The sequence below is a fragment of the Gallus gallus genome, chromosome Z (assembly GCF_016699485.2).
Source record: "Gallus gallus isolate bGalGal1 chromosome Z, bGalGal1.mat.broiler.GRCg7b, whole genome shotgun sequence".
Taxonomy (NCBI): Eukaryota; Metazoa; Chordata; class Aves; order Galliformes; family Phasianidae; genus Gallus; species Gallus gallus.
In genome coordinates, this window is record NC_052572.1 from 7,836,191 (window position 1) to 7,850,420 (window position 14,230).

General features: G+C 55.6%; 5 protein-coding genes across 16 annotated transcripts in view; 4 read left to right on the plus strand and 1 right to left on the minus strand.

Annotated features, from left to right (window-relative positions):
* The window catches only part of UBAP2 (ubiquitin associated protein 2), a 227,114-nt gene that overhangs the window by 30,084 nt on the left and 182,800 nt on the right, over positions 1-14,230 (minus strand). The window lies entirely within an intron of this gene.
* On the plus strand, positions 667-1,429 carry IFNA3 (interferon). Its single transcript, NM_205427.1, is given in 1 exon segment — positions 667-1,429. A coding segment is annotated over 1 exon segment (582 nt). The 5' UTR covers positions 667-720; the 3' UTR covers positions 1,303-1,429.
* LOC100859414 (interferon type A1/A2-like) lies at positions 2,516-7,097 on the plus strand. The gene has a single exon (XM_040656598.2). The coding sequence runs from the start codon at positions 4,693-4,695 to the stop codon at positions 5,272-5,274; it is 582 nt and encodes a 193-aa protein (XP_040512532.1). The 5' UTR covers positions 2,516-4,692; the 3' UTR covers positions 5,275-7,097.
* On the plus strand, positions 8,237-9,290 carry LOC100857947 (interferon type A1/A2-like). Its single transcript, XM_040656603.2, has one exon. The coding sequence runs from the start codon at positions 8,665-8,667 to the stop codon at positions 9,244-9,246; it is 582 nt and encodes a 193-aa protein (XP_040512537.1). The 5' UTR covers positions 8,237-8,664; the 3' UTR covers positions 9,247-9,290.
* LOC121108631 (interferon type A1/A2-like) lies at positions 10,460-13,219 on the plus strand. The gene has a single exon (XM_040656601.2). It carries the CDS (start codon positions 12,637-12,639, stop codon positions 13,216-13,218), a length of 582 nt encoding a protein of 193 aa, XP_040512535.1. The 5' UTR covers positions 10,460-12,636; the 3' UTR covers position 13,219.

Genomic DNA, 14,230 nt, shown 5'->3' on the forward strand with positions numbered 1-14,230 from the left:
GCCACAGACCCCGCTCGGAAGGATATCTTCCCTTTCTCTTTCTTCCTCAAGCACAAGCCTTTCCAACGTATTCTCAACAGCTTCCAACACAGGCGGCGCTGCCTACTCCCACCACAACCACAGCCAACCCAGAGCTCCTCACGCCACCGGAAACTACCCAAGGTTCTCCCAGCACGCATCACTTTTCCATGCTTTGTAAAAAACAAACAGAAACAATGCACAGAAAGCAAACCACGGGCAACACACATCTCACTCAAGTCAAAAGACCAAGACCCATTACAGCACTAGGGCATTACGTAAGAAAAGTAGAGTTGAACAGGAAGAGGGATTTCACCAAAGGACACACCAGAGCTCTCGCCGCACGCCTCAGGGAAAGGATGAAAAAAAAAATAGCTGCACAACAGCTGACCCAGAAGATTCCGCCCCACCACTTTCACATCCCCCTCCCGGCCCTCGCAGCCAGCCACCCCAGAACACACCGCCGGACCAGGATCTCCACCAACCGCCCCACACACAGACAAGGCACTTGCTCCCAGACCACAAAAACCAATAGCCAAAAGTGAAAGCCACAGACAAAATCTCTCGGCAACAGGAAAGCGAGGAAGGGAAAGATGCCACACCACATAAAGCCGGCACCGTGGCTGCACACAGACCACTGCCACCACCCGCACCACCACCGAGCCCCACCAGGCTCCTGCCCAGCACAACGCGAGTCCCACCATGGCTGTGCCTGCAAGCCCACAGCACCCACGGGGGTACGGCATCCTGCTGCTCACGCTCCTTCTGAAAGCTCTCGCCACCACCGCCTCCGCCTGCAACCACCTTCGCCCCCAGGATGCCACCTTCTCTCACGACAGCCTCCAGCTCCTCCGGGACATGGCTCCCACACTACCCCAGCTGTGCCCACAGCACAACGCGTCTTGCTCCTTCAACGACACCATCCTGGACACCAGCAACACCCGGCAAGCCGACAAAACCACCCACGACATCCTTCAGCACCTCTTCACAATCCTCAGCAGCCCCAGCACTCCAGCCCACTGGAACGACAGCCAACGCCAAAGCCTCCTCAACCGGATCCACCGCTACACCCAGCACCTCGAGCAATGCTTGGACAGCAGCGACACGCGCTCCCGGACGCGATGGCCTCGCAACCTTCACCTCACCATCAAAAAACACTTCAGCTGCCTCCACACCTTCCTCCAAGACAACGATTACAGCGCCTGCGCCTGGGAACACGTCCGCCTGCAAGCTCGTGCCTGGTTCCTGCACATCCACAACCTCACAGGCAACACGCGCACTTAGCCCCAAACGCACCTCCCACCCTTGTCCTATTTATCTATTTATTCAACTATTTATACAAACGCCTATTTATTCTTCTATTTATTCTTCTATTTATTCAGACAAAATAAAGCTCTCCTTTTCAACACTGCCTGCGAGTGCCTCCTTTCGCTCAATCACAGAAGCCCCTTTCGGGGGCAACCAAACCTGGGATTCTCACACACAGCTCCGAAAACTCTGCTACCCGCTTACGTCTTGCGTAGTCCTGGCAGGGGGAGGGAGGTCCACGAGTTCGGCACAAAAAGCAGCCAAAGCAGGGACACCTGCAGCGGGCGGCAGGACCGTCCGGTTTTGGCTAACAAGGTTGAACAAATCAGCTGATAATCAGTTTCAGCACAGAAGCTTGACGGCCACAGCGGTACCGCAGTGACGGGTTTTGCTTCGTTAATGTGAAATTAGCCCTACAGGTAACTCACGTCTCGAGTGCCATGATCAAGAACACAAAGGCGGCGTACCACTGCAGTAGATGACTCTTCACGCAAATCCTGTCAAACATCGCCCCACAGGGAGAAACCCACAAGCTTCAGCTTCTAAGGGGAAGCAGAGCTATCTTGGGGAAGCAGAGAAGAGAAAGGCAGAGAGAAGGAAGGAGACAAGAGAGCTAAGAGACGGGAAGCTACACTCATCTTACTCCGCCAAGACAGGGCACCTTCTTGGCAACCACTCTGCCTCACCCTCTCTCTGGGTGGAGAACACTGGGACAGCATGGATTTGGATACCCCCATGTCTTCGTTCCAGCTGGGACAGAATTGTTCTCTTCAGAGCGCCTGCTACGATGCGGCGTTTTGGTTCTAGGAGAAAAACAATGCTGGTAACACACCGACGCTTATTCTTGCCGCCAAGCGGTGCCGCACCGAGCCAAGGCCGTTCTCAGCAAAAGCCCCAAGGAGCTGGGAGGGAGCGGAGTTAGGACTGCTGACTTAAACTGGCCCAAAGGGCTATCCCCCACCATACGACATCAAGCAGGAGGAGTTTTGAGGAGGGTGGGAGTTCAACTCGCTCGCTTGCTCTTCCGCTCCTCACGTGGCTGCAATGCCGCTCTCCGTCCTATCAGAAAAGTCACGGCTGTCAGGAAAAGTCCCCGGTGACTGCAAAAACGGAAACATCGCTCCCCCTTCTAGGAAAAGGAGGAAGGAAGACGCGGGGAACTACAGCCAGGTGAGCCTCACCCCTCTGCCTAGGAAGATCACGCAGCAGATCTGCCAGCAACAGAGGGACGAGCAGGTGATCCGACACAGCCTGCACGGCTTCACCAAGGGCAGATCGTGCCTGACTAACCGGCTGGCCTCCTGCGATGGAGTGACCGTATCGGTGCACAAACGGAAGGCAACCGTTGCCATCTATAAGGACTTCTGCAAGGCTTGCACCACATCCATATCACTAAATCGGAGAGGCGTGGGTTCAAAGGCTGGACTACTCGCTGGATGAGGAATTGGTTGCATGGTCGCGGCCTCAGGGCTGCCGTCAATGGCTCTACGCCCAGGTGGAGGCCGGACACAAGTGGTGCCCCCCCAGGCTCCGCCTTGCGGCCACTGCTCCGCAACATCCTTATCAACAACACAGGTGAAGGCATCGACTGCACCCTCAGCAAGTTTGCGCACTTCACGCATCAAGCTGAGGAGATTTTGGTGAGAGGCCAGAGCACGGCCACAAGGACAACCAGAGGGCTGGAGCACTTCTCCTACAAAGACAAGCTGAGGGAGCTGTGCCTGCGCGGTCAGGAAAACACAAAGCACCAGGGAGACCACGTTATAGCCTGCCACTACTTAAAGGGACCTTATAAACAGGAAGGAAATCAACTTTCCACACGGGTAGATAGCGACAGAACACGGCTTTAAAATAAAAGAGATTAAGATCAGACGCCACGGGGAGATGCAGGTGAGCCACTGGCACAAAATGCCCAGAGAGATTCTGGATCCACCATTCCCAGGGGTGCTCAAGGCCAGGCTGGATGCAGCACTGGGAAGCCTGCTCTACAGCTTCAGTTTTGCGGTTGGCAACCCCGCCCGAGGCAGCGAGTGGGAACGAGATGACCGCCGAGGCCCCTTCCAACCCAAGCCATTCTATGACTCAAAGGGGGCCAACGCGACATCTGGAGTGGGAAACATAAACACGGACTGAAATGGCAGGACAAGGGGCGACGGCTTTCAGCTAAAAGAGAGGAGCTTCACATTAGCCGTTAGCAACAGACTTTGTCCGTTGAGGGGAGGTGGGCCGCAGGAAAACCTCACCCAGAGAACCCGAGGATGCCCCAGCACGGGAAGCCTCCAACGGCAGGCTGGATGGGGCTACGGGCAACCCGCTCGAGTGGAAGGCACCCCTGCCGACGGAAAGACGGTTGGAAGCAGATGGCATCTGAGGTCCCTTCCAACGCAAACCACCCTCTCATTCCCTCAACTCCTCCAGTCTCCTCATCCTCAAAAGGTGCTTAAAAACCACATCAGGGGCGTCATCCCCATAACGTTTGAGGACTCCTCCTGGACGGCAACAAACCTTTGGCCTTCGCAACGCAAGATCCTTGGCTTACAGCTATCCGCCTCCTGGTACATTTCCTCCTTCTCACCACATGCCACAGGAAGCAAGGAAAAGAAAAGACGGTGGAGGAAGGAGACGCGTCGTCTGAGGAGCACCACAGCCACAGACCCCGCTCGGAAGGATATCTTCCCTTTCTCCTTCTTCCTCAAGCACAAGCCTTTCCAACGTATTCTCAACAGCTTCCAACACAGGCGGCGCTGCCTACTCCCACCACAACCACAGCCAACCCAGAGCTCCTCACGCCACCGGAAACTACCCAAGGTTCTCCCAGCACGCATCACTTTTCCATGCTTTGTAAAAAACAAACAGAAACAATGCACAGAAAGCAAACCACGGGCAACACACATCTCACTCAAGTCGAAAGACCAAGACCCATTACAGCACTAGGGCATTACGTAAGAAAAGTAGAGTTGAACAGGAAGAGGGATTTCACCAAAGGACACACCAGAGCTCTCGCCGCACGCCTCAGGGAAAGGATGAAAAAAAAAATAGCTGCACAACAGCTGACCCAGAAGATTCCGCCCCACCACTTTCACATCCCCCTCCCGGCCCTCGCAGCCAGCCACCCCAGAACACACCGCCGGACCAGGATCTCCACCAACCGCCCCACACACAGACAAGGCACTTGCTCCCAGACCACAAAAACCAATAGCCAAAAGTGAAAGCCACAGACAAAATCTCTCGGCAACAGGAAAGCGAGGAAGGGAAAGATGCCACACCACATAAAGCCGGCACCGTGGCTGCACACAGACCACTGCCACCACCCGCACCACCACCGAGCCCCACCAGGCTCCTGCCCAGCACAACGCGAGTCCCACCATGGCTGTGCCTGCAAGCCCACAGCACCCACGGGGGTACGGCATCCTGCTGCTCACGCTCCTTCTGAAAGCTCTCGCCACCACCGCCTCCGCCTGCAACCACCTTCGCCCCCAGGATGCCACCTTCTCTCACGACAGCCTCCAGCTCCTCCGGGACATGGCTCCCACACTACCCCAGCTGTGCCCACAGCACAACGCGTCTTGCTCCTTCAACGACACCATCCTGGACACCAGCAACACCCGGCAAGCCGACAAAACCACCCACGACATCCTTCAGCACCTCTTCACAATCCTCAGCAGCCCCAGCACTCCAGCCCACTGGAACGACAGCCAACGCCAAAGCCTCCTCAACCGGATCCACCGCTACACCCAGCACCTCGAGCAATGCTTGGACAGCAGCGACACGCGCTCCCGGACGCGATGGCCTCGCAACCTTCACCTCACCATCAAAAAACACTTCAGCTGCCTCCACACCTTCCTCCAAGACAACGATTACAGCGCCTGCGCCTGGGAACACGTCCGCCTGCAAGCTCGTGCCTGGTTCCTGCACATCCACAACCTCACAGGCAACACGCGCACTTAGCCCCAAACGCACCTCCCACCCTTGTCCTATTTATCTATTTATTCAACTATTTATACAAACGCCTATTTATTCTTCTATTTATTCTTCTATTTATTCAGACAAAATAAAGCTCTCCTTTTCAACACTGCCTGCGAGTGCCTCCTTTCGCTCAATCACAGAAGCCCCTTTCGGGGGCAACCAAACCTGGGATTCTCACACACAGCTCCGAAAACTCTGCTACCCGCTTACGTCTTGCGTAGTCCTGGCAGGGGGAGGGAGGTCCACGAGTTCGGCACAAAAAGCAGCCAAAGCAGGGACACCTGCAGCGGGCGGCAGGACCGTCCGGTTTTGGCTAACAAGGTTGAACAAATCAGCTGATAATCAGTTTCAGCACAGAAGCTTGACGGCCACAGCGGTACCGCAGTGACGGGTTTTGCTTCGTTAATGTGAAATTAGCCCTACAGGTAACTCACGTCTCGAGTGCCATGATCAAGAACACAAAGGCGGCGTACCACTGCAGTAGATGACTCTTCACGCAAATCCTGTCAAACATCGCCCCACAGGGAGAAACCCACAAGCTTCAGCTTCTAAGGGGAAGCAGAGCTATCTTGGGGAAGCAGAGAAGAGAAAGGCAGAGAGAAGGAAGGAGACAAGAGAGCTAAGAGACGGGAAGCTACACTCATCTTACTCCACCAAGACAGGGCACCTTCTTGGCAACCACTCTGCCTCACCCTCTCTCTGGGTGGAGAACACTGGGACAGCATGGATTTGGATACCCCCATGTCTTCGTTCCAGCTGGGACAGAATTGTTCTCTTCAGAGCGCCTGCTACGATGCGGCGTTTTGGTTCTAGGAGAAAAACAATGCTGGTAACACACCGACGCTTATTCTTGCCGCCAAGCGGTGCCGCACCGAGCCAAGGCCGTTCTCAGCAAAAGCCCCAAGGAGCTGGGAGGGAGCGGAGTTAGGACTGCTGACTTAAACTGGCCCAAAGGGCTATCCCCCACCATACGACATCAAGCAGGAGGAGTTTTGAGGAGGGTGGGAGTTCAACTCGCTCGCTTGCTCTTCCGCTCCTCACGTGGCTGCAATGCCGCTCTCCGTCCTATCAGAAAAGTCACGGCTGTCAGGAAAAGTCCCCGGTGACTGCAAAAACGGAAACATCGCTCCCCCTTCTAGGAAAAGGAGGAAGGAAGACGCGGGGAACTACAGCCAGGTGAGCCTCACCCCTCTGCCTAGGAAGATCACGCAGCAGATCTGCCAGCAACAGAGGGACGAGCAGGTGATCCGACACAGCCTGCACGGCTTCACCAAGGGCAGATCGTGCCTGACTAACCGGCTGGCCTCCTGCGATGGAGTGACCGTATCGGTGCACAAACGGAAGGCAACCGTTGCCATCTATAAGGACTTCTGCAAGGCTTGCACCACATCCATATCACTAAATCGGAGAGGCGTGGGTTCAAAGGCTGGACTACTCGCTGGATGAGGAATTGGTTGCATGGTCGCGGCCTCAGGGCTGCCGTCAATGGCTCTACGCCCAGGTGGAGGCCGGACACAAGTGGTGCCCCCCCAGGCTCCGCCTTGCGGCCACTGCTCCGCAACATCCTTATCAACAACACAGGTGAAGGCATCGACTGCACCCTCAGCAAGTTTGCGCACTTCACGCATCAAGCTGAGGAGATTTTGGTGAGAGGCCAGAGCACGGCCACAAGGACAACCAGAGGGCTGGAGCACTTCTCCTACAAAGACAAGCTGAGGGAGCTGTGCCTGCGCGGTCAGGAAAACACAAAGCACCAGGGAGACCACGTTATAGCCTGCCACTACTTAAAGGGACCTTATAAACAGGAAGGAAATCAACGTTCCACACGGGTAGATAGCGACAGAACACGGCTTTAAAATAAAAGAGATTAAGATCAGACGCCACGGGGAGATGCAGGTGAGCCACTGGCACAAAATGCCCAGAGAGATTCTGGATCCACCATTCCCAGGGGTGCTCAAGGCCAGGCTGGATGCAGCACTGGGAAGCCTGCTCTACAGCTTCAGTTTTGCGGTTGGCAACCGCGCCCGAGGCAGCGAGTGGGAACGAGATGACCGCCGAGGCCCCTTCCAACCCAAGCCATTCTATGACTCAAAGGGGGCCAACGCGACATCTGGAGTGGGAAACATAAACACGGACTGAAATGGCAGGACAAGGGGCGACGGCTTTCAGCTAAAAGAGAGGAGCTTCACATTAGCCGTTAGCAACAGACTTTGTCCGTTGAGGGGAGGTGGGCCGCAGGAAAACCTCACCCAGAGAACCCGAGGATGCCCCAGCACGGAAAGCCTCCAACGGCAGGCTGGATGGGGCTACGGGCAACCCGCTCGAGTGGAAGGCACCCCTGCCGACGGAAAGACGGTTGGAAGCAGATGGCATCTGAGGTCCCTTCCAACGCAAACCACCCTCTCATTCCCTCAACTCCTCCAGTCTCCTCATCCTCAAAAGGTGCTTAAAAACCACATCAGGGGCGTCATCCCCATAACGTTTGAGGACTCCTCCTGGACGGCAACAAACCTTTGGCCTTCGCAACGCAAGATCCTTGGCTTACAGCTATCCGCCTCCTGGTACATTTCCTCCTTCTCACCACATGCCACAGGAAGCAAGGAAAAGAAAAGACGGTGGAGGAAGGAGACGCGTCGTCTGAGGAGCACCACAGCCACAGACCCCGCTCGGAAGGATATCTTCCCTTTCTCTTTCTTCCTCAAGCACAAGCCTTTCCAACGTATTCTCAACAGCTTCCAACACAGGCGGCGCTGCCTACTCCCACCACAACCACAGCCAACCCAGAGCTCCTCACGCCACCGGAAACTACCCAAGGTTCTCCCAGCACGCATCACTTTTCCATGCTTTGTAAAAAACAAACAGAAACAATGCACAGAAAGCAAACCACGGGCAACACACATCTCACTCAAGTCAAAAGACCAAGACCCATTACAGCACTAGGGCATTACGTAAGAAAAGTAGAGTTGAACAGGAAGAGGGATTTCACCAAAGGACACACCAGAGCTCTCGCCGCACGCCTCAGGGAAAGGATGAAAAAAAAAATAGCTGCACAACAGCTGACCCAGAAGATTCCGCCCCACCACTTTCACATCCCCCTCCCGGCCCTCGCAGCCAGCCACCCCAGAACACACCGCCGGACCAGGATCTCCACCAACCGCCCCACACACAGACAAGGCACTTGCTCCCAGACCACAAAAACCAATAGCCAAAAGTGAAAGCCACAGACAAAATCTCTCGGCAACAGGAAAGCGAGGAAGGGAAAGATGCCACACCACATAAAGCCGGCACCGTGGCTGCACACAGACCACTGCCACCACCCGCACCACCACCGAGCCCCACCAGGCTCCTGCCCAGCACAACGCGAGTCCCACCATGGCTGTGCCTGCAAGCCCACAGCACCCACGGGGGTACGGCATCCTGCTGCTCACGCTCCTTCTGAAAGCTCTCGCCACCACCGCCTCCGCCTGCAACCACCTTCGCCCCCAGGATGCCACCTTCTCTCACGACAGCCTCCAGCTCCTCCGGGACATGGCTCCCACACTACCCCAGCTGTGCCCACAGCACAACGCGTCTTGCTCCTTCAACGACACCATCCTGGACACCAGCAACACCCGGCAAGCCGACAAAACCACCCACGACATCCTTCAGCACCTCTTCACAATCCTCAGCAGCCCCAGCACTCCAGCCCACTGGAACGACAGCCAACGCCAAAGCCTCCTCAACCGGATCCACCGCTACACCCAGCACCTCGAGCAATGCTTGGACAGCAGCGACACGCGCTCCCGGACGCGATGGCCTCGCAACCTTCACCTCACCATCAAAAAACACTTCAGCTGCCTCCACACCTTCCTCCAAGACAACGATTACAGCGCCTGCGCCTGGGAACACGTCCGCCTGCAAGCTCGTGCCTGGTTCCTGCACATCCACAACCTCACAGGCAACACGCGCACTTAGCCCCAAACGCACCTCCCACCCTTGTCCTATTTATCTATTTATTCAACTATTTATACAAACGCCTATTTATTCTTCTATTTATTCTTCTATTTATTCAGACAAAATAAAGCTCTCCTTTTCAACACTGCCTGCGAGTGCCTCCTTTCGCTCAATCACAGAAGCCCCTTTCGGGGGCAACCAAACCTGGGATTCTCACACACAGCTCCGAAAACTCTGCTACCCGCTTACGTCTTGCGTAGTCCTGGCAGGGGGAGGGAGGTCCACGAGTTCGGCACAAAAAGCAGCCAAAGCAGGGACACCTGCAGCGGGCGGCAGGACCGTCCGGTTTTGGCTAACAAGGTTGAACAAATCAGCTGATAATCAGTTTCAGCACAGAAGCTTGACGGCCACAGCGGTACCGCAGTGACGGGTTTTGCTTCGTTAATGTGAAATTAGCCCTACAGGTAACTCACGTCTCGAGTGCCATGATCAAGAACACAAAGGCGGCGTACCACTGCAGTAGATGACTCTTCACGCAAATCCTGTCAAACATCGCCCCACAGGGAGAAACCCACAAGCTTCAGCTTCTAAGGGGAAGCAGAGCTATCTTGGGGAAGCAGAGAAGAGAAAGGCAGAGAGAAGGAAGGAGACAAGAGAGCTAAGAGACGGGAAGCTACACTCATCTTACTCCGCCAAGACAGGGCACCTTCTTGGCAACCACTCTGCCTCACCCTCTCTCTGGGTGGAGAACACTGGGACAGCATGGATTTGGATACCCCCATGTCTTCGTTCCAGCTGGGACAGAATTGTTCTCTTCAGAGCGCCTGCTACGATGCGGCGTTTTGGTTCTAGGAGAAAAACAATGCTGGTAACACACCGACGCTTATTCTTGCCGCCAAGCGGTGCCGCACCGAGCCAAGGCCGTTCTCAGCAAAAGCCCCAAGGAGCTGGGAGGGAGCGGAGTTAGGACTGCTGACTTAAACTGGCCCAAAGGGCTATCCCCCACCATACGACATCAAGCAGGAGGAGTTTTGAGGAGGGTGGGAGTTCAACTCGCTCGCTTGCTCTTCCGCTCCTCACGTGGCTGCAATGCCGCTCTCCGTCCTATCAGAAAAGTCACGGCTGTCAGGAAAAGTCCCCGGTGACTGCAAAAACGGAAACATCGCTCCCCCTTCTAGGAAAAGGAGGAAGGAAGACGCGGGGAACTACAGCCAGGTGAGCCTCACCCCTCTGCCTAGGAAGATCACGCAGCAGATCTGCCAGCAACAGAGGGACGAGCAGGTGATCCGACACAGCCTGCACGGCTTCACCAAGGGCAGATCGTGCCTGACTAACCGGCTGGCCTCCTGCGATGGAGTGACCGTATCGGTGCACAAACGGAAGGCAACCGTTGCCATCTATAAGGACTTCTGCAAGGCTTGCACCACATCCATATCACTAAATCGGAGAGGCGTGGGTTCAAAGGCTGGACTACTCGCTGGATGAGGAATTGGTTGCATGGTCGCGGCCTCAGGGCTGCCGTCAATGGCTCTACGCCCAGGTGGAGGCCGGACACAAGTGGTGCCCCCCCAGGCTCCGCCTTGCGGCCACTGCTCCGCAACATCCTTATCAACAACACAGGTGAAGGCATCGACTGCACCCTCAGCAAGTTTGCGCACTTCACGCATCAAGCTGAGGAGATTTTGGTGAGAGGCCAGAGCACGGCCACAAGGACAACCAGAGGGCTGGAGCACTTCTCCTACAAAGACAAGCTGAGGGAGCTGTGCCTGCGCGGTCAGGAAAACACAAAGCACCAGGGAGACCACGTTATAGCCTGCCACTACTTAAAGGGACCTTATAAACAGGAAGGAAATCAACTTTCCACACGGGTAGATAGCGACAGAACACGGCTTTAAAATAAAAGAGATTAAGATCAGACGCCACGGGGAGATGCAGGTGAGCCACTGGCACAAAATGCCCAGAGAGATTCTGGATCCACCATTCCCAGGGGTGCTCAAGGCCAGGCTGGATGCAGCACTGGGAAGCCTGCTCTACAGCTTCAGTTTTGCGGTTGGCAACCGCGCCCGAGGCAGCGAGTGGGAACGAGATGACCGCCGAGGCCCCTTCCAACCCAAGCCATTCTATGACTCAAAGGGGGCCAACGCGACATCTGGAGTGGGAAACATAAACACGGACTGAAATGGCAGGACAAGGGGCGACGGCTTTCAGCTAAAAGAGAGGAGCTTCACATTAGCCGTTAGCAACAGACTTTGTCCGTTGAGGGGAGGTGGGCCGCAGGAAAACCTCACCCAGAGAACCCGAGGATGCCCCAGCACGGGAAGCCTCCAACGGCAGGCTGGATGGGGCTACGGGCAACCCGCTCGAGTGGAAGGCACCCCTGCCGACGGAAAGACGGTTGGAAGCAGATGGCATCTGAGGTCCCTTCCAACGCAAACCACCCTCTCATTCCCTCAACTCCTCCAGTCTCCTCATCCTCAAAAGGTGCTTAAAAACCACATCAGGGGCGTCATCCCCATAACGTTTGAGGACTCCTCCTGGACGGCAACAAACCTTTGGCCTTCGCAACGCAAGATCCTTGGCTTACAGCTATCCGCCTCCTGGTACATTTCCTCCTTCTCACCACATGCCACAGGAAGCAAGGAAAAGAAAAGACGGTGGAGGAAGGAGACGCGTCGTCTGAGGAGCACCACAGCCACAGACCCCGCTCGGAAGGATATCTTCCCTTTCTCCTTCTTCCTCAAGCACAAGCCTTTCCAACGTATTCTCAACAGCTTCCAACACAGGCGGCGCTGCCTACTCCCACCACAACCACAGCCAACCCAGAGCTCCTCACGCCACCGGAAACTACCCAAGGTTCTCCCAGCACGCATCACTTTTCCATGCTTTGTAAAAAACAAACAGAAACAATGCACAGAAAGCAAACCACGGGCAACACACATCTCACTCAAGTCGAAAGACCAAGACCCATTACAGCACTAGGGCATTACGTAAGAAAAGTAGAGTTGAACAGGAAGAGGGATTTCACCAAAGGACACACCAGAGCTCTCGCCGCACGCCTCAGGGAAAGGATGAAAAAAAAAATAGCTGCACAACAGCTGACCCAGAAGATTCCGCCCCACCACTTTCACATCCCCCTCCCGGCCCTCGCAGCCAGCCACCCCAGAACACACCGCCGGACCAGGATCTCCACCAACCGCCCCACACACAGACAAGGCACTTGCTCCCAGACCACAAAAACCAATAGCCAAAAGTGAAAGCCACAGACAAAATCTCTCGGCAACAGGAAAGCGAGGAAGGGAAAGATGCCACACCACATAAAGCCGGCACCGTGGCTGCACACAGACCACTGCCACCACCCGCACCACCACCGAGCCCCACCAGGCTCCTGCCCAGCACAACGCGAGTCCCACCATGGCTGTGCCTGCAAGCCCACAGCACCCACGGGGGTACGGCATCCTGCTGCTCACGCTCCTTCTGAAAGCTCTCGCCACCACCGCCTCCGCCTGCAACCACCTTCGCCCCCAGGATGCCACCTTCTCTCACGACAGCCTCCAGCTCCTCCGGGACATGGCTCCCACACTACCCCAGCTGTGCCCACAGCACAACGCGTCTTGCTCCTTCAACGACACCATCCTGGACACCAGCAACACCCGGCAAGCCGACAAAACCACCCACGACATCCTTCAGCACCTCTTCACAATCCTCAGCAGCCCCAGCACTCCAGCCCACTGGAACGACAGCCAACGCCAAAGCCTCCTCAACCGGATCCACCGCTACACCCAGCACCTCGAGCAATGCTTGGACAGCAGCGACACGCGCTCCCGGACGCGATGGCCTCGCAACCTTCACCTCACCATCAAAAAACACTTCAGCTGCCTCCACACCTTCCTCCAAGACAACGATTACAGCGCCTGCGCCTGGGAACACGTCCGCCTGCAAGCTCGTGCCTGGTTCCTGCACATCCACAACCTCACAGGCAACACGCGCACTTAGCCCCAAACGCACCTCCCACCCTTGTCCTATTTATCTATTTATTCAACTATTTATACAAACGCCTATTTATTCTTCTATTTATTCTTCTATTTATTCAGACAAAATAAAGCTCTCCTTTTCAACACTGCCTGCGAGTGCCTCCTTTCGCTCAATCACAGAAGCCCCTTTCGGGGGCAACCAAACCTGGGATTCTCACACACAGCTCCGAAAACTCTGCTACCCGCTTACGTCTTGCGTAGTCCTGGCAGGGGGAGGGAGGTCCACGAGTTCGGCACAAAAAGCAGCCAAAGCAGGGACACCTGCAGCGGGCGGCAGGACCGTCCGGTTTTGGCTAACAAGGTTGAACAAATCAGCTGACAATCAGTTTCAGCACAGAAGCTTGACGGCCACAGCGGTACCGCAGTGACGGGTTTTGCTTCGTTAATGTGAAATTAGCCCTACAGGTAACTCACGTCTCGAGTGCCATGATCAAGAACACAAAGGCGGCGTACCACTGCAGTAGATGACTCTTCACGCAAATCCTGTCAAACATCGCCCCACAGGGAGAAACCCACAAGCTTCAGCTTCTAAGGGGAAGCAGAGCTATCTTGGGGAAGCAGAGAAGAGAAAGGCAGAGAGAAGGAAGGAGACAAGAGAGCTAAGAGACGGGAAGCTACACTCATCTTACTCCGCCAAGACAGGGCACCTTCTTGGCAACCACTCTGCCTCACCCTCTCTCTGGGTGGAGAACACTGGGACAGCATGGATTTGGATACCCCCATGTCTTCGTTCCAGCTGGGACAGAATTGTTCTCTTCAGAGCGCCTGCTACGATGCGGCGTTTTGGTTCTAGGAGAAAAACAATGCTGGTAACACACCGACGCTTATTCTTGCCGCCAAGCGGTGCCGCACCGAGCCAAGGCCGTTCTCAGCAAAAGCCCCAAGGAGCTGGGAGGGAGCGGAGTTAGGACTGCTGACTTAAACTGGCCCAAAGGGCTATCCCCCACCATACGACATCAAGCAGGAGGAGTTTT

What these genes read in the sequence shown, in the direction of transcription:
- LOC100859414 (XM_040656598.2), top strand. Translation starts at nt 4,693, where the DNA reads ATGGCTGTGCCTGCAAGCCCACAGCACCCACGGGGGTACGGCATCCTG.
- LOC100857947 (XM_040656603.2), top strand. Translation starts at nt 8,665, where the DNA reads ATGGCTGTGCCTGCAAGCCCACAGCACCCACGGGGGTACGGCATCCTG.
- LOC121108631 (XM_040656601.2), top strand. Translation starts at nt 12,637, where the DNA reads ATGGCTGTGCCTGCAAGCCCACAGCACCCACGGGGGTACGGCATCCTG.